At 28.4% G+C, this 17,476-nt stretch overlaps 2 protein-coding genes across 11 annotated transcripts; both read right to left on the bottom strand.

The window, feature by feature from the left end:
* Positions 1 to 2,025: 2,025 nt before the first annotated feature.
* Positions 2,026 to 11,552, bottom strand: LOC148236788 (uncharacterized). Of its 4 annotated transcripts, none has more exons than XM_088182515.1 (10): positions 11,385 to 11,552; positions 10,780 to 10,911; positions 4,964 to 5,101; positions 4,145 to 4,330; positions 3,889 to 4,071; positions 3,588 to 3,831; positions 3,396 to 3,523; positions 3,234 to 3,328; positions 3,075 to 3,177; positions 2,026 to 3,002 (listed from the first exon to the last, which is right to left on the bottom strand). In XM_088182515.1, exons 1-10 carry the CDS (start codon positions 11,460 to 11,462, stop codon positions 2,172 to 2,174), a joined length of 2,118 nt encoding a protein of 705 aa, XP_088038641.1. In that variant the 5' UTR covers positions 11,463 to 11,552; the 3' UTR covers positions 2,026 to 2,171. The 4 variants fall into 4 exon arrangements, with proteins under 4 accessions (XP_088038641.1, XP_088038640.1, XP_088038642.1 ...); XM_088182514.1 differs by lacking the exon at positions 11,385 to 11,552 and adding an exon at positions 11,008 to 11,220; XM_088182516.1 differs by lacking the exon at positions 10,780 to 10,911 and having other exon boundaries at positions 11,385 to 11,539.
* A 1,060-nt stretch (positions 11,553 to 12,612) lies between these two features.
* Positions 12,613 to 17,364, bottom strand: LOC148236787 (juvenile hormone epoxide hydrolase 1-like). 7 transcript variants are annotated; one of them, XM_088183112.1, is made up of 9 exons: positions 16,742 to 17,353; positions 16,606 to 16,671; positions 16,465 to 16,532; positions 16,181 to 16,387; positions 13,958 to 14,135; positions 13,488 to 13,880; positions 13,081 to 13,429; positions 12,884 to 13,037; positions 12,613 to 12,817 (listed from the first exon to the last, which is right to left on the bottom strand). In XM_088183112.1, the coding sequence occupies exons 4-9, from the start codon at positions 16,306 to 16,308 to the stop codon at positions 12,667 to 12,669; spliced, it is 1,353 nt and encodes a 450-aa protein (XP_088039238.1). In that variant the 5' UTR covers positions 16,309 to 16,387; positions 16,465 to 16,532; positions 16,606 to 16,671; positions 16,742 to 17,353; the 3' UTR covers positions 12,613 to 12,666. The 7 variants fall into 7 exon arrangements, with proteins under 7 accessions (XP_088039238.1, XP_088039239.1, XP_088039236.1 ...); XM_088183113.1 differs by having other exon boundaries at positions 16,479 to 16,532; XM_088183110.1 differs by having other exon boundaries at positions 16,465 to 16,671.
* Positions 17,365 to 17,476: the final 112 nt, after the last annotated feature.

Raw genomic sequence — 17,476 nt, 5'->3', positions numbered from 1 at the left:
GTCTCAAAGTAAATATAGCATATATGGTGTTATGGTGTAATATAATTTGTATACCTTTAATGTGTTTTTAAGTATAACTGGAAATGTAGCTAAAAGTTTTACTTATATCCATAATTATTAATATATTTAATAGTATATTTACTATTCATCAGTAGGTATTATAGTGTTACATAAAATTGATAACGATCATACAATTTGCATCAAATAAATTATTAAAAATTATATCATTCGATGTTTTTTCCAATTCTAGAGAATCGTACGAGTTTGCAATCAGTAACACGTCATATTAAATTAGATAATATAATTAAATATTTTAATCTGATCGAAATTATAATTAAGAATGTAACTAAGGTAATAAAATCAGGTTATTTTAAATGTGTTTTTTTATTTTATAAGAGTATAAATATCCATCGTTTCTACATAGTTTTAACATATAAAACTATTATTTTAAAATAATATCAAATAAATTACACCCACACATTATTCATGAACTTATAGCACTGATAAAATGGCTTTTATTTTTTAATCAAAGTGGATTAAGTTATCATATAATTAATCATTGTAGCATTTACACATATCAATAAAAAAATAACGATTATTATCATTACACAATTAAGATAGATAAGGAATAATAGTGTATGGATTATATTTGGAAGCCTAATGTATATTATTTATAATTATTGATATTTAACATAAATGATAATATATGTGTGTATGTATCATTTCGTTTATAACTTCATTTTGACTACAGTTATTTATAATCACTATATGTGCGATCTTTATTAGTTAAAATATATATTTTTCAAGTATGTGTACAAAATAGCTGTATTTATTGATCTATGATGTACTTTGAGAGCTAGTAACTGATATTGTGATAAAAAATATTGTCTAAGGCTATGTAGAAAAAAATAGCTATACACAAATTGTGCGTAGTATTCGATAACGCAATAACAATAAAATAATCACTGTGTGATAATCGACAAATGACGCAGATTATTTAATATTGACAATTTTAGATTATTGTTGAAGATCAAAGGATTATGTTTATATCCAAATTGTATATGTAAAATTTTAATTAAATTTTATTAAAAAATATTTAATTTATTCTATTTTTAATTATAATGTCAAAAACACTGTATAACACATATTTGCTACAAATATAATACAACTGTGTTATTGAAAAATTCATAATATTAAACTTGAGTTTTGTAATAAAAATCTAGAGCCCAAAATTCAGTTTAATATATTATACAAATAAATACCAAAAATATAATAACAGATTTGAAAACTGGAAGAAATGTATTTGCTGAAAATAATATATAAAAATGAGACATTATGAACTATTGATAACGAGTTATTCTCCAATTTAAATCTAATTATCTTTGTGCCAAAAAATTGTTGGTGTTATAAATAACAAAATCGACTATAACTAGAGAACTAAATGAGCTAGAAAAAATCAGTACATATTATCCTATTTTTGTAGCAAAAAACTTTGTTATACAGTAACCATTAATGCACTTTCTAATCACTTTTATCTTAAAAATAATATTACAATTAATTGCAATGTATAAAATATATGGATGGTGTCATAATCACGATAATTATTATAATATAAATATTTTTGGAATATTTTTTTAATTTTAAAATTTAATAATATAAAACATTTACTTTTAAAGCAATTGCTTTATATCTTTTTTAGCTCTTTTAAGCTTTATTTTAGTTAGTCTATACTTATGTACATAATTGCTGACTATGTGTTGTAATATAAGAAATACTTATAGGAATAACGAAATTTATTAAGCAGTCAAAAAGTATATTCCTTTAAACTTTTACTCAAATATATGTAATAAGAGATATTTAGAAAAAAAATCCAGTGTCATGCTTAGTCTCGATATAATAATAATAACTAAAAAATCATAATTTATTTTATAAAGTACACTTTGGCTTTAAATTAAAGCATTTTTTACAGAAATAAAATGCCAACGAAAACATCAATATGTTGGTGCTTTAGCATTTTTCTCTGGCACTTCGTCACTAACGAACTATGTTACGTACATACATATGTGATTAATCTTACTCTACAACAGTAAGTATACATTATAAAAATATAATTATGTGTGAAATATATAATAGTTTCGCACCAATTTTTACAAATATTGTATGTAAATCACTTATTTAACTAAATTCTGTTTAGAGAATATCTGAGATTGATCCAACTTGAGCTGTTCCAATTGCAGTTGCCTTCTGATGGAACCTAGCTGAGTCAATATATTAGCTTGTTTGCCGTCTTCGGTGAAGTTGTTCTTCAAAATGTTTTTCTGCACAGCCGGTACTTGCCATTTTTGTTCCAAAGTTTTCATTGATTCGCTGCTTTGATCTTCCGGATTGTTAGCACCGGGTTTTAAATTATTTTTAGTAACTCTATCAGGCACTCTTAGTACTGGAATCGGAAGAGAGTCTTCCAAGTCGTCTTCTCCTCTTTGCACTCCGTTCAAGTCTATCATATCAGTAATTCTCTTGTTTAGGAAAGCAGGTTCGTATTTAGGACGATCGTTCTTAGAACCTGCTCGATATTCAGGCCTTCTTAAAGATCTGTATTCATTAGAAAGCCTGTGAATGCTATTTGGTGTGATGTCGTTTGTGTTGAAATTTTTAACAGGAATAGAACGATTGAATATAGATTTTTCTGGTATGTTTGTTGAGAATTGAGTTCTTTGTCTCGACATGTCTTGTCCTACGAATGGATTGTTTCTCCTCACATTATAGCTTAGAATCTCTGCATTGACTTCTTTACTGATTGAAGAGTGTGAAGGAGAGTTGTGGGTTGATGTTTTAGAATATGAATCTCTTTTTTCAGCCATAACGTTTCTTGAAGTACTGGGATCCGAACGCGGCGCATTTGTATATTTACTTTTAACATTTCTCAGATTCTTTTTTTGGACATCGATTTCGTTTTGAAGTATTATTCGATTTCGCTCAAAATCATTTGAATCTGCTCGTATCTAAAAGTTACAAAATTTTGATATAAAAAATATTTTCAACAATTTATTAAGGTAATTAATTATTAGTCTCACCCTAATTGCTAATTCTTTTTGTTTTTTAATTTCATTTTCTTGAGTCAGCTTCAACATTCTAAGTTGTTCCTCTAAACGACGAGTTTCAGCCTCTTCTAACATTCTACAAAATTGTTTATTAAAGATATTGATAATGAGATATTCATAATCATTACACACTTCTCTTTTGCTTTCTTCTCTTCTCTAATCCTTTGTTGTTCCTCTATTTGTTTTTTTAGTTCTAATTGATAGGTCACTCTCTTATTCGCCGCTTCCTTTATTAGTTAAAAAAATACAATACATAAATAAATCATCATGTAAAAAAATATCAAATAATAATACCTCTTCAGCTTTTACATTTCTTTGACGGATTGCTTCAACGTCAAATAAAGAAGGCATATACGTGTGCCTCAAATCTTGCATTAACCTAGCACGAGGACTATCGTTTCTGAACATGTTACTGTTAATATCTATAATAAAATCAATCATAAAAATAAAACATAATATATTATCTACAATATCGATGAAACTTACTCTTAAAGGGATCAATAAAATCACTCGGAAAGTTCGTCTTATCCTTATCAATATTTTCTAAATAGTTCTTATTCCCTATATTGGACGAAGGCACTATTAAATTATTTTGTGTTCCAATGTTAACCTTTTCGACGAGCATTCTCCAGTCGGCCGGATTGTTATTTCCGTGCAAGGAGGGTCTTGGAGATAATTCCCTCTCAGCTTGAGTGATGAAGGCATTATTTGGCCTTCGTTCTAAAGCCATCTAAATCATACAAATTATTAACAACATTTCAAAGAATTATACAAATGTCTAACATACCAATGCTAGCTCTTCTGGATCGGTTTGAACACCGACTGATGAAGGTCTTCTTTGATTATCGTGATTATTCATGTTCATGTTCCAATCGGAGTAATCGTTTAATTTGTCATCTTCTAGAAAGAGATTTCTGCCGGGCGGTAGTCTTTTTGATCTTTGCTTTTTCAAAGAATTCAATTGATTTTGCTATAAATTAGTGAATGTATTAATATTGTTTTATTTAATATGTAATGATCCTTAAATTACAAAAATATAAAACCTTAGCTAGGTATTCTCTGTATTCATTCTGTCGTTTCAGTAGAAGCTTCTTTCGCTTCTCTTCGTATAATCCTAGGCCGAGGAACACGTCACCTCCGCGTGCCGTTCTTCCATCACCAGCTAATTCTGGATTGTTTGGAGAATATTCGCCCGTTCGTAACATTCCAATATTCGGACAAGAGTATTTCTTTTGAAAAAATTTTTTTTTGTAAAACATGTTTATGATTTTGATATAAAATTCAGATTATACCAGGTAAACCAAGAAAGATTGAAAGATATGAAAATAGTTTAAGTAACCTATTTGCAAATGAATTTTGTTTTATTTTATTTACTGAGTTGCATGGAGATGTTTTAAAAATCAATTTGAAACAAAATATATTTTATTTTACTTTATTATACTATTTTAAGTTGTTGACATCAGAATATATGTAATTATCTTTATGTCACCTTTCCCGATATTGAATGACGCATATATTTGCATCATCGGCTCTTAACGATAGGGTTACAAATTATATGATAACAACGATAAGGTTACATATTCACTTCATTTTCTCTACGTCTTCAAAATAACAAAATTTTAATGCTGTATACTAAAAACTAATTCGCAAATTCTCTTGAAATTATAACTTCTCAATAATGAAAACCTATGCATCTGCTTCCAGCCAAATCATCTCCAGCTATTATCATAATATTGAATAAGACATTAAGTGACAAATAATTGAACTTAAAGAGACTGAATATACTAGCTGTAAAATATCATGATAAATAATAAATTGCATTTTTAAAAGTGTTTCTTGGTCAACCTATATAACAAACTTACTCTTAATAGTCTCGCAATATTGATGGGTGACCGATTTTGCGCTTTGGAATTGCATTCCAAATTATCGCTGTTTGCCGCATTCAAATCAACACAGTCGTCATTGGTAATTAAGGCACTCGTGTTACTATTCTGGTCATCCTGAACAAATAAATATATGGTCAGTTACTTTCACAACGTTGCCCACCAACGACTTATATCCAACTGAACTGAGTTCATGTAAAATTTACTCTCCTCCGTGTGTACACAACCGATGTGTGAAATAGGCAAATCATATGATTTATTCAACCAATGAATTTTTAACTGTTCGCAATCAAATGGCAAGCTAGCTAAGCAATGTGTGGAAAATGTTTAATTATTCATTAGATTAGGCACTGCACTGTTTAATTATTCAAAAGGTTGTACTTAATTTGTGGTATTTATGTGGTTAAACTGTTGACATAAAGAAGTATATACTTTATACGTGTGAAACGCTAATGCCATGTGATTGTGAACACCGTGCTAACTAGATGGTCAGTGTGCAATTAGTATGGCCACAAAGCGTGAAAAATTCACATAGTGAATGTAGAATGATCAACGTGTTACTTTAAATAGAATTTATTCTCCTTTTTGACACACATTATAAAAAGCTGTATTTTAAATAAATTTAATAAAATGTTTTGGAGTTTTTCTAAATATAATATACAAACATTTTTTTTTAAACAAGAGCTATTATAAATAATAATTTGTAGCATATATTTACTCCATAGTTTAAAATGAAAAGAAAGTAATTTAAGCTATAGGTTCATTGACTCCATAGTTATTCACCTTTGAAAATTATAGGGAAAGTGATTGATTATATACGCTCATTAAAGATAGTATTTACTTTAAAAACAATATAATTATTATCTACATTTCATTTAATAAATTAAACTCAAAAATTAAATACTGTTTTATTTCTAACTGAATCCATTTTCAATAAAAAGTATCGAATAGTTGACATTTCAATAACTATTAATCTTCAATAAAATATTTAAGTTGTGACAGTATTTAACATGAAACTATTTGAAAAACAAATAAAATGAGTTGCAACTTGAGTCTTTTCTGAATTTACATATTATACGTAGTAAATTACTTGTTTTGATTTTTTGAAGTGTTTAGTCTATGTAGCTTTTCCAATTTATTTTTGAATCTAAAGATAAAGCCCAAATAGTTAACTGAGTTTTGTCAATCGCATATAATCATACATTTAGAGCTTAGGAAGTTAACGAGTGGTATATGTGTTTTTTCTTCTTTTTGTAAACTTTACTGCGATACTTTTATCTGGGTTTGTTGTGACCGACCATTTGTCTAACAACTTTTGAATAAGAGGTAATTTTTCCGATGATGACGGACAGTTCGATTAGGGTTTTTGTATTTACATAATATGGAAAAGCATCTGTAAATAGTGCCGTGATATTTTTTATTCATGGTCCTTAACCCTTAGAGCGGTATCACCGTACACGTAAGGTGGTCGATCTTTCACTGTTTTTAGTTATCCTATATAGTTATAATATTTATTTACATATATAATTGAAGAAATAATAAGTAAAAAACATTATATTTATATAATATATTTTTTAATTTGATTTAATGTAAATGATTTTTATAGAATATAAATTAAAAAGTACAAAATAAATGAGATAAATATTGAGAGCCTTGAGTTGATGTAAAATCTGAATCTCCTCTGAATCCACAAAAGCCAAATAATATATAAAAAATATGTAAAATAAATTAACGAAATTTAATAATAGCAAAAAAGAAGTAAAATAAATCAAAGCAATAACACGTTGAGAGTCACTGATTTTTTTATAATTTACTATAAATGCAATATAAAATAATAATAAATAAATAGCAAGAGAATTAGTTATGGAAAAATAATTAATAACAAATTAACAAATACATATGTATAAATTAATTCACTACTTAAGGAAAATCACAAGTAATTCTGTAAATAATGAAGGTCATAGAATTAATCCCTGTAGAACGCCCATTCGAATACATCTAGGATAGTTGATATAAGAAGTTCTGTTTTCGAGAAACGAGCAAAAAAGTGTTATGGTAAACTTTGTCGAATACTTTATCTATATCTAATAATACAAAATCTTGAGAAACACTAATTATGTACTAAGCAAGTTTATATTATTTATCTCTTTTAATGCCAGGGTATGTGGGAAAAAATATGTATGTAACTTGATCCTACTGATAAAATTGTTTACTCTGTAAACTTCGTGAGACACAAGCAATATATACATATATATTATGCCTACGGTATAGTTATTTGTTATGTTGTGAATAAAAGAATAAATGAGATTTAGAAGGCCACGATGAATGAGATTTGTTGGACTCACATGAACAAAAACAGGTAGCAAAATGCACCAAGTTTAGACTTTGTCGAAAACATTGATGTGTGAGTTCCAATAGGTAAAAAAAATTCTCCGCTAATTCTTCGTGTGAAAATATTTTATGGCATCTAAAAATTATTTTAGTATAAAAATTTATTTCTATTTCTTAACACTTGAGTGACGGGTCGTTTTTTCGACGCGTGATTTGCAAAAACGGGCAGTTTCGCAAGAATTTTGTGTAACACAGAGATATCAAAAATATATGATAACTTTTGAATTAAAAAATTATTAAATGTTAAAATTATTTTATCAGTGTTAAGTATTTTATCAAAATTAAAATCATGAAATTTTTTTTATTTCTAGTATAAAAAAATATTTACAATGAAACTAAATATCTTGAAGCTCAATATAAATAAAATAAAAAACCCGTCGTTAAACATGAGAAGTTGTAAAAGGTAGTCGTAAAGGATTACCAGCAGCGGACAAAGTAGGTAGATATTACTCGACCCGTTGGAAGAGTATTAATTAGAATTTTTTTTTTATTTAAACATCAAAAAGGGGGTTGAGAATTTCCAGTTGCATCTGTACTAAAAAAAAATTAAGTTAGATTTTATAAAATAATGATATTATTATAAATCAATAAATGGCGTTTGAATATCTGTTTGTACATACAATAACACATGTATCATTTTTAAGATTAAATAAGTATAAAAAGCAATATAAATCAAATCGAATCGTTTATATGGATTAAGTTTGTTATTAAAATATATATATAGTTTATAAGTATTTAATATAAGTTTTATAATTGATAATAAATCACTCGAGTATAACAATAATGAAATCTCTTATAAAAATCAATTCTACAATTTAATATATAAGTATTGATAAAGAATATGTTGAAACTATGTTATTGTTAGACGAACTATACTATTTATAGGTCATCTTATGCAATAATATTTTTAAATTTGAAAAGTATATGTTTAATATAGTGTAACAGTGAGACGACTTACAAGAATGATATGTCACGGTACATAAAATTCTATTATAATGACCTTGGCAGTCTTAAGGAGCACATAAACATAAGCGTGATGTACAACATTGATAAGATTGATGTTTATAAATAACAATGGCATTAGCCCACAAGTGCTCCTATTATTTTGATAATGACAATTGTTTTAATCTAAAAACTTTTACTAATTAGTTATTATTTATTACTCATCGCTTATTGTTTTCATCAAAGTCGATTCAATAATCAGATAATATTGAATTAGCATAAATAATTTATAGCATCAATGTGGTACGAAATAACACTTAACCATTAATAGACGTTTTCGATCAAAAAGCACAAGAAACTTTCCGAAGAACCGACACAACAATTCAGGCCAAGCCTGCAACACTGACTGCAACCATTAGACTAAATTGCTGGGTGTGTCGGATCAGTTGATTTATGGACGCTAAATTTGCACGTCATTATATGCTAATACACTTAAGATGATTGAAGAATACTAACGATATGGCTAAAGATATGAAATACATTTCGTATTATTAATAAGCAGGGGTCGGTCAGTAAAAGCATTCGATGTTCAGGTTTCATATCTGCGTGCAAAGATTCTTTAATAGTTTGTCTGTATCTTAACTAGGTAATACATATGTTTTATTTAATATTTATTTTATGATATACAGAACTTAATAAAAATGCAGTTTTCAAAGCAATGCAAAAATTTTATTTAAAATAGAATGGAAAACAATCAATGATTATCGGTTTAATGTATAAAGGTAAGTGAAATGAAGTGCTTTGAAGTATTATATGATAAACATTTAAAACAGCAGTCTTGTAAAATGAAAGTTCAATATGGTGATGCATGTCTACTAATCATCAATTGACATGGCAGCAGTTTGTGGCATTGTGAAGAAAAATTGCAACAGTGAACGAAATAGTCTCATCTCATAAATGCTATAATGATGTAAGAAAGTGTTCATAAATGCTGTATCAATGCTCAGTTTCAGGCGGAATTCTTTTGCTATTAACATACAACGCATGTTATTTTATTTATATATACTTGCCCAATGGTTTTTGATAATTTATGTCGTATGGCTTAACCGGAATCCGATTCACATGTTTTTATGAAACTCAATCTTTAACAGACTCTTACTGACATCTTTGAATATTTTAGGGCAGGCATGGCGAACCTTTTTGGGGTCGCGTGCCAAAAATCCTCAAATATTATTCCTCGATTGTGTGGCGTGCCCAAGGAGTAAAAAAATTACCAAGATAGAAAAAAAAAATAATTAATTATTTTTTTAAAACGATTGTCGTTTATCATAGAAAACATTTGATAATTAATAAAATGAAATAAATTAATAATTCACAGGTTATTTAATCAAGATTTTAATTTTTTAAATTTAAAATTAAAAAATTTTTTTGAACTTGGAAATCGTTCGTGTGCAATCTAAATTCTCAAACGTGCCACCTCGGGCCCGCGTGCCCTAGGTTCGCTATGCCTGTTTTAGGGCACTAAAAGGGATTAATTATATTTTAAATAGTATATTCTTTTAACAGATGTAGTTATTATAATTGTTTCCATACAAAATTAAATAAATAAAAATAATTAGTGGTTTGAGATTTTGTTAAAAAAAAATCTTTTCGAGTATCCTTATATATAATTCTAAATCTGTTTATATAAATGTCACACTATAACGAATTCTCATTTAAAATCACACACGTGGTGTTCGTATTCTGAATTATAATATTTATGCTTTGACATTTTGCAAAAACCGACAAAGATTTTGCGTAAATTGAATATTTACGACCGAAAAGTTCTCATTGACGTTGTATTTGGCGAGTGCCCACACCAACTTTTATAATTATCAGTACCCTTAATTGCGTAATTTTAATAATATGATAATTTGGAAATTGGGATTATTTGGCACTTTTTTATGCCGGCTGTACATGCGTGCTTTCGAGCAAAAGTGCAGCGCATTAGGTGTTAAGATATATTTTCTCACAAATGCCTCTATTACTCGAATGCATTGTAAACATGTGCCACGGCACCAATGAAATTATTATTTACGTCAAATCCTATTTGAGCAATTGTATTTATAAGTATTTATTTGTGAGTAACTATTATCAATACACATACTTAATGAAGAAGCAAAAACCACACCATGCGTCTTTAATAAATAATAATTTATTTACACATACTTTTACACCAAGTTATGTTTTTTACTGTTATGTAACCTATAATTTTAATTAAAAGGTGTGTTGATTTTGGTGTTCTGCAATTTTTCTTATATTCAAAAGTGTTTATGAAATTCGAGCATCGAATTTTTCTGCCGACTTTATATGATAGAATCGTAATTATGATAAATCTCGTCTCATTAATTCTACTCTGTAAAGCTGAATAACAGTGATCATAAAATGTAATAAATTAATTTCAATATGGAAAAATATATTACCTTCAATCTTTGAACTTGTAATGCTTGATAAATTTTATAATCTTGACTCGGCGAGTATTCAATCTCCGAGGCACCATCAGACGGTTTCAAAATAAGACACTTGTCAGACACTACGTTGCACAATCCATTATCCTGATGGTGATCCAAGAAAAAAACGCATGTATAACAAAAAAGGGTTAATATCGAGTTGTCACACCCACTATAAGACAGAGTCTATAATAAACACACAGTGGTTTGATCAATACTATACTTCGTCAAGGACAAACATGTGTTAATGTAGCGATTCTCAAATTGTGCACCAACAAAATAATGTTTCTGCGCGAAACTACCCCGAATCAAATAATTCCAATGAATAACCTCGTATAAATACATATTAATGCAATTAAGGGTATATTCAAATAATAAACAAATATATGTAAAATGCGTAAATTCATTTCAAAACATCCTTAAAACAAATGTTTCAATTTCACGATACCCCGTTCGCCTGAAACATTGAGAAGCGCAGGAGCGATCGATATCCACGTGAAAGTGACGTAGCGGGAACCCGAATCAATGTCTGATATTGTTTACGCTCGAACGGTTGCGGTCCAATTAAAAAAACATACCTGAATCGCTTTTAATTCGGCGGTTAATTCTTCTCGCTTTTGAAGCACCAGAGCTCGAACGTCCCTATACGAAAGCATCGTTGAAAACTTTTCAAAATAACGTCTATCCTCAACTCATAACAAATATGGCGGAAATCAACAATCGTGAAGCGGGCGGCGAACGGCCAACGCGTGAGTTGCATTTTCGCCCTATATAACAATATGTACATAAAAAATTCAATCCAAATTTTTAAATAAACTCAATTATAAATAGTCCACTTAAAAAAGTGTCCGTATTATTATTTTACCTATTTTTCACTTTTCAGATGTCCTTTCAATATGCCACAAAAATGCATGTCAGCTAATAAAATATTATGAATCTTAATGAAATCGAAATATTAAAAAACAAACACTGACTGGCCGACATTTTCTCCCCCCCCTGAAAAAAATTGAAATGCCGTCCTTAGTTTAAGGCACAATTTCACGTGTGGCGCTGTAAAAAACATATTTAAAACGAATGCTCACGACCTTCTTAAATTTTGAAAATTAATTTTAGTTTTCAAATAAACTATTAAAATGCTTTGACATTGGGCCGGCCCTAGGTTATTTGGTGACCCCGTTTGAATCAGATAATAAATCTACTAACTAAAATTAAATCATTATATTATTGATATATATCTTTTGAAATAATCAAATTTTAAACTGTTATGGCCAAAGATGTCAAAATGACGTTTTATGTGCCAAAGTTTGTTATCTTGAGACAACCGGACGAAATATCTTAATTGTGGTTAAAATATTTTTATTCGTGTATATTATTATAAAATATTTATCAATAATCAATTCATATATTTTTTATGTTTAATCGCTTACTGGTATTTTGTATTAAAATAAATATATTTAATCTCACTGAAAATCTACAAGCGATCATTATTTGCTTGAATAATGTGAAAAATAAAACAATTTTATGAAAAAAAAATATTTTATTAATACTAATTATAGATTACTTATTTTTCTAATAAATTGTCCTAAAAATATGGATTCAACCCAATGGGACATTTCATGTCAACAGACATTTGAACACAGAAGAGGTTTTAATTTTTATAGATCAGAGTTATGATTAATTCTTTATTTATTTTATTAATTTATTTAGCTTAATAGCTAATCTTTACATCTAACAAATTTAGTAAACATATATAAAAATATATAAAAAATACATAACAGAAAGAAAAAATAAAAATATACAATAATAAAGTCTTAATATTATAATTTATTTCTATATGTACGAAGGTGTTAATAATAATATTTAATATAAATACATTATGTTTAACATGAAATAATGCAACAGATTGTTAAAATGATTCATGATTACCAATAATTCCTTAAATAGCTTAATGCTTGCGCTGACAAATTCGTTAATACGTATCATAAAAGACTTCAGTTCTGATAGTAGATAGCTAAAAAATATTCTGAATAAATACATGAACTTATGAAATAAATAAGTTTTTAGAAGATGAACATACATATCATGATTACTTTTATTGTTGTTGAAACATTCTGAGTCGAATTTTACTAGAGTTTTGGAATCTCTCATCAAATAAATCATAACATGATCAAGTAACTCAGTTAGTGAGTATTTTTCTAATATATAAGGTTCTGAAACAGCTAAAGAATCTTCTATCAAATTAATTATGTCATATTATTTCATATTATATATTACCTGTTATATCTAGGTTTGCAGTTGGTAAATACAAATAACCTGATGCTTCCATTAAATAAGCAATTTGATTAAGATAATGGTATAGTTTAAAACTGTGTTCTTTATTAATTACCAGTGGTGGATAAATACTTGCCAAAATGTCTTTCAATGTTCCATTAAAGTTCTTAACATAAGGCAAGGTATGATATCCATATATTTTATCCGGATATAAAGTTACCAAATGATTGATTATTATAGTAGAGCCCCAATCATTACCTTGGATGATATATTTATTAAAACCAAGACGATCCATAAGGCTTTTTATTAACATGCTTACTTGAGTTTCTTCCAACCGAACATAGCCTGAATCCTGAATTGTTTTTATTAAATTAGCTCAAAGACATATTAATATGCATTAAACAACTCACTTGAGAAAATCCATAGCCGGGCAAACTTGGAATGATCAATTCAAATACATAATTTAATCCTTTTCTGGGTAATGTTAATAACGGTATTAACTTGTAGAATTCGATGAAACTTCCGGGCCATTCGTGCAATAACAGCAAAGGATATACTTGTAATCCGTCCGTTATCTTTGGTTTCACGTGAATAAAATGAATGTCTAAACCTTGTATGTTTGTTTTAAATTGTGGATAAAGATTTAAATATGCTTGGCGTTCTGTGAAATTGTATTCATTCTTCCAAAATTTTACCACTATTTTTATATAATTATCATTGAACCCATATTGGGAGGCTACGTCTTTTAATTTAACTGTAGTATAAAAATGTGCTTCGTTCAATTGCTCTTTAAGATCTGCAGTCTATGAACAAAAAATAAATCTATTATATTGTAATTACATATTAAATAAAATATTTATCTGATAATTTCTATAATTACCTTTTCTTTAAAATCCACATTAAAATTTCTAATCGATTTATTTATTTTTTCATTGGAAGGGTTTAAATGGCACCATGTATTTTCTGGTAAATTTGGAACTTGATGAACATTATATAGAATTCGCAATATTACAAAAGCAGCCAAAAAAATAAAAAATATTTTGGAGCTTTTCTGTTTCCTACAAAAAAAATATATTAGCTATTAAATAATGTACGAATTTAATATCAAATAATATCTGCATGCACCACAGAAATCTATTTTAAGGTTAAATATGTAGAGTTATTTCTAAAATACACGTCAGCAAGGAGATACAAATATGAGTCGATTAAAGATTTTAATTTCTGCTTTTTCAAGCAAAATCTATAAGATTTGAATGATTTGCTTTATAATTTTCTGCTTCTTTGCTTTATTAATTCCGTTTCTTGTTATTCAACGGTCAACTAATATTAGGTACTTCCAATAGCAGTAAATCAATAGTTATTTTTAAATGAGTGAAATGGATTCTGAGACTTAAAATTATATTTTTGCTTGTTGACACAGTAAATAGAAATGTATGGTACCATCGGAAATCACCAGACTCATCGACGTGATAACAGATTACAATACAGTTCCAATCCAAGTCATATCTGCTGATAATGATTATCTACAGTGTTATTTAGTCGTGTATATAAAATACCACAGTATCTAGAGAAATAAAAATTAAATTATATATAAACGATATCGCACTCACACCAAAATCAGAATATATTCTGAAAAGTTCATACTGTATCATATATAGGGAAGAATTTGAACATGGACTTAAAATTAATATAAAAAACTAAGTTCGACAGATGCTCCCTATTCTTCTCAGCAAAAACTTTGAAATGATGACATATAAAACAATTATAAGACCAATTTTAATTTATGATTGTGAGATGTAGACATTCATTTAAAGAGAAGAAATTGAACCAGTTATCTTTAAAAATATAATTTGATATATTAAGGAGATCGGCAATACAGGATCAAGACCCATATACGGTGAGGCAATTGGCAAATTTTGAGTGACAGAGGCTCAGAATGGTCTTGTCACATGTAGAGAATGAGTGATTCTGTTAATTAAAAACTAAATTGAAACAACCCAGAAAAGAGAAAGAAGATAAACTGTATCAGTAAGTATCTGAAAAGACTGGGAAGAGATTTAGTGTGGAATGAGAGAGCGAGAGATCGATGGTTGTAATCAGGGCCGGCTCTGGCGGGTGCGGGGCCTTACGCAAGAATAAAGCGCGAGCTCCCCCCCCCCCCTACAAAAATGGGTATGTTACGAATACAAAATAATATTTTAGAACTATATATTATATAACGACTAGGGAATCGTTACATATTTGAATCTTAATAAATTTATTCCTCGGTGAAAATATTACTAAATTTAAAAATGGGCACAACATAAAAAGCTTTCGAATCACTGTTAACAATCAACGTATATTGAAATTTGAAACATCTATTACTTCCGAAACATGGACTGTCAGAAAAAAATATAGGATCAATTAATGTGCTTAATTTTGTTGTGTATTTTCTTGATTTATTGTGACGAAGACGAAAAGTTAGGAAATGATTCATAGAAACGACACATTCAAGTTGTTATGGCCCTTGTTTATTTTACACAAAAGGTTCCAAAAGCCCTGCAAAATTGACGATTGAGTTTTAATGGAGCGAGAGGCCGGCTCTGTCTAGGTATATGAATTTTACAGAAATACACAAAGACTGAGACGGCAAAACTGACCCTATAATTAACATAATTTTTATTTCATTATGTTTTATAGGAGAATGAAATATCGTTATATAAATTGTAATTTTACATTTTGTGATAAAAACAATATTAACGTGTTTTTATTAAATTTACGCGAGTGAATCAGTTGTATATGCTCAGAGCCGGTCCTGGTTGCAATGCTGAAGGTAAATTAAGTAGATACCCTAAAATCCATAATATGGAATCACCATTACCGAATGACATAACAGAACTTGTATTTCAGAAAAGAATTTAATATATATACTTTTGATAGTAAATAAGTAAAAAATAGTGAATAAGTAAAAAATGAAAACTGATTGGGATGTGTAAAGTTTGTTTCACAGAAACAACTTTTAGTGAAATTGATTATATATTTTAGGTATATTTAACTGATGACGACACAACTATCAACATTCCTAGATATTAGCTTATATTAAAATGATTTTATAACTACTTACTGCATATGATAGTTGTCTTTATCCTTTTCACGAGTACTTGCTTTTGGTATTGACATGGGTGGTCTATGATATTTTTTGTTGTAATTACTATAAAAAATGTTAACTACGATTGTAGTATCAATAAACATCTCAAGACTTGGGAAGGTTATATCGCCATCCAAACAGTAGGATATTTTACTGAGTGTGTCTTCATATTCAACCTTAACACTTTTAATGAATATTTTTTTAACATTATTGGCAATGCTATTCTCAGAATTACTTCCAGAATTGCAATATTCAGAAACCTTCTCAAACACACTTGTGATGACCTTTTCTATTTCTTCGATGTCAATAACTCCATTTCGACTTAAAACTACAAGTACATCTTCAATGTTAACGATGAATTGTGGATTAACACCTAACCAAAAAAGAAGTAAATAGCTTACAGACGTTTCTAACGATATTTTACCGATATTACTGATCTTGATATAAAAGGGAAGTTTGAGTTCGACCTAAAATAGTAAATTTTAAATTAGTATATTTTTAACAGTAATAAATAATATTATTTTTAATAAAGCTTACCAAAACTTCCGGCTTCAACTTCAAATTGGTAATTTTGACAATTCCGGAAAATATATCTACAACCAATTGTTCAGTGTCCAAATTTTGAATGTACTTCCCAAGAAACTTATTCAAGTAACTGGCTATATACCCTTCGAACATTTTTATCGCTTTGTCTTATATTAAGCAATATCTTTCAATTCAAAGTGTGTATATTTTTGTAAGTTGGTATTTTAAACTGATTTGTTTATGAAAATCCAACCTTAACTAATTGACTATTCTTCCTCAATCTTATCATTTCGTGTTATCATGAATTGGTAAATTTTTGCACAGAGAGATAAGAATTGGACAACGACTTAAAGACAAGAATGTGTACTATTAAAGTTAATTCAATCATTCGCACACATTTATAGAACATATAACACGTATGTGCGAGATATTTTGTGATAAGTGCGTTCCGAAACTGATGCCTATTTAAAACAAAATACATTTGTTGCCGATATAAAATAAACAAAATGGGAGTCAACGGCTTGTAGTTCTAAGACTAGCATTTCGAGTCTACTAGGTATTAACGTGGACAAAACGATGGTTATAAACTCTCCGCTGCTGGTTTGGCTCTAACAGCTATGGAAGCGGCCTACAACGTTTTGCTACAAAATACGTTTTAAAATTTAAATTGGTCAAAACATTTAAATCCTTTATATAAGCTAAGTCTCGTTGCCAATTTATATAATTATCCTTTTAAGTAGATTCGAT

The sequence above is a fragment of the Plectrocnemia conspersa genome, unplaced genomic scaffold, assembly GCF_051122295.1.
Source record: "Plectrocnemia conspersa isolate PC_06_02 unplaced genomic scaffold, ASM5112229v1 ptg000003l, whole genome shotgun sequence".
In the NCBI taxonomy this organism is placed as follows: Eukaryota; Metazoa; Arthropoda; class Insecta; order Trichoptera; family Polycentropodidae; genus Plectrocnemia; species Plectrocnemia conspersa.
The sequence above is the reverse complement of the archived record's forward strand: the minus strand, read 5'-3'. Positions and strand labels throughout refer to the sequence as shown.

Bases quoted from the DNA above. Each gene is read 5' to 3' on its own strand.
- LOC148236787 (XM_088183106.1), bottom strand. From the start codon at position 16,882: ATGTTCGAAGGGTATATAGCCAGTTACTTGAATAAGTTTCTTGGGAAG. The intron at 13,881-13,957 runs GTAATTATAGAA...TTTTGTTCATAG, and splicing joins ATGTGGATTTTAAAGAAAAG to ACTGCAGATCTTAAAGAGCA. The intron at 13,430-13,487 runs GTGAGTTGTTTA...AAAACAATTCAG, and splicing joins CCGGCTATGGATTTTCTCAA to GATTCAGGCTATGTTCGGTT.
- LOC148236788 (XM_088182514.1), bottom strand. From the start codon at position 11,151: ATGTATTTATACGAGGTTATTCATTGGAATTATTTGATTCGGGGTAGT. The intron at 5,102-10,779 runs GTAATATATTTT...TTATTTGTTCAG, and splicing joins TACAAGTTCAAAGATTGAAG to GATGACCAGAATAGTAACAC. The intron at 3,524-3,587 runs GTAAGTTTCATC...ATTTTATTATAG, and splicing joins TTTTATTGATCCCTTTAAGA to ATATTAACAGTAACATGTTC.